Source organism: Bidens hawaiensis, unplaced genomic scaffold (genome assembly GCF_021521415.1).
Source record: "Bidens hawaiensis isolate Kalapana, Puna unplaced genomic scaffold, B.hawaiensis_p1.1 tig00021324_1, whole genome shotgun sequence".
NCBI classification, from domain to species: domain Eukaryota; kingdom Viridiplantae; phylum Streptophyta; class Magnoliopsida; order Asterales; family Asteraceae; genus Bidens; species Bidens hawaiensis.
In genome coordinates, this window is record NW_027493295.1 from 92,963 (window position 1) to 94,607 (window position 1,645).

Genomic DNA, 1,645 nt, shown 5'->3' on the forward strand with positions numbered 1-1,645 from the left:
GGCCCAATAAAGGTTAGAGTTTCATGATGGTAGCAATGAATTTCCTATATAATGAGCCTTCATCATTCATTTGAAGGACCTTCTCTTAGACCCCTGGCTCCCAACCTATTTTTGTGTCTGTAAACAAGAGGAAACTCTTAGCAGTTACCTCAAATCCCCCACTTTTTTATGGCATGTCTCGAGCAACCAAAGAAGAAGATCAAGGCGGTGATTCGTTCATCTCGAAGACCGGGGAACTTGGACTTGGATCTGACCCGGATCCATTCCATGTTTCTTCACCCAATATCCATCATATTATTTAGATTTCAAGTATGGGTCATCACAATGATTAGACAACTAATATGATCTGCATTTGATTATGCAAATCCTTCCAAACTAATACTTTAACTAGAGATATTGCACAAAGAAACAAAGTGTGTAATACATTATTGAGACATGGCTATAACAGGAATCTATGTAACAAATAAGACAAATTAGGAGCCCAGCTGGCAAGGAAAGGCACATGTTGGCTTCACATTGCCACTTTCTATATATACAAGCCATTGGATCCACATCTACCATCAAAAAACTTTTGAGTCATTTGACAAAAGCCAAAGAAAAGAATGGCTTCTACATCTTCTCCAGCAGCCGAGGATACACATCGTATCCGAACAACTAGTTTGCCAACCCGATTACATCCGGTCATTGTTCAAGCTCAAGAGGAGATCAAGAAGTTCAGAACATGGGAGGCATCAGTCTCATCAGTTCCTTCTGCGGATACCATCTGCAGCGCGCTAACGAAGCTGCAAGTATTGTATGAATGTGTTGACAGTGTTCTCAGTTTGCCAATGACCCAACAAGCACTTACTCATAACCAATGCACAGAATTGGTCAATGAGTTGTTGGATAAATCCATAAGTCTTATGGATATATGTGGCTCTACAAGAGACTTGGTTTCACAAGTGAAAGAAAATGCTGGAGTTGTTCAGTCGGCCATGAGAAGGAGAAAAGGAGAGGTAAGCTTAACCACTTCATTTATCAAGAACCTGAAAAAAGATGCCAAGAAAGCCATGACATCTTTAAAGCAAATCGATGAGAAGATTGGAACAATAAAGCCGATAGATATGGACCGACACCTCTTAGCAGCTATTAAAGTAGTAAGAGATGTTGGGGTTGTTAGATCTTCTGTATACAAATCATTGCTGCTCTTCTTATCTGGATCAGTTGCAAGGCCAAAATCATCAAGGTGGTCACTGGTACAAAAGATTATCTGGAAAGGAACCGCGGATAGCAACGATCAGCTTGAAATTTCCAATGAGGATATGGTGTGTTTGTTTCAAGAAATGGAGAATGGTTTGGAGTGCATGTTTAGGAGTTTGATAAAAACAAGGGCGTCTCTACTAAATGTTCTTTCTCGCTAATGTTATTTTTTAAAGTATCATGTTTAATCATGTAGCTTTTAAATTGTATCTTTGCAGCTTTTAGTGATGAAAGTGTAAACCATGTATATTTGAGCATAATTAAAATTTTGAAATAGACAAATTACTTCCTCATTTAACTTATCTATGTACTTTATAATGAAGTTATTATGTCAATACTTCTCAAGTTCAGAATATATAGTACTCCCTCCGTCCTATTATAAGTGTCATAGTTTGACTTCTCAAGT

The 1,645-nt window shown here is 38.1% G+C and overlaps 1 protein-coding gene across 1 annotated transcript; it reads left to right on the top strand.

Annotated features, from left to right (window-relative positions):
• The first annotated feature begins 602 nt into the window (after positions 1-602).
• LOC143563141 (uncharacterized) lies at positions 603-1,400 on the top strand. Its single transcript, XM_077050753.1, has one exon. It carries the CDS (start codon positions 603-605, stop codon positions 1,398-1,400), a length of 798 nt encoding a protein of 265 aa, XP_076906868.1.
• The last annotated feature ends 245 nt before the right edge of the window (positions 1,401-1,645 follow it).

Excerpts from the sequence above, each read along its gene's own strand:
- LOC143563141 (XM_077050753.1), top strand. The coding sequence starts at position 603 with ATGGCTTCTACATCTTCTCCAGCAGCCGAGGATACACATCGTATCCGA.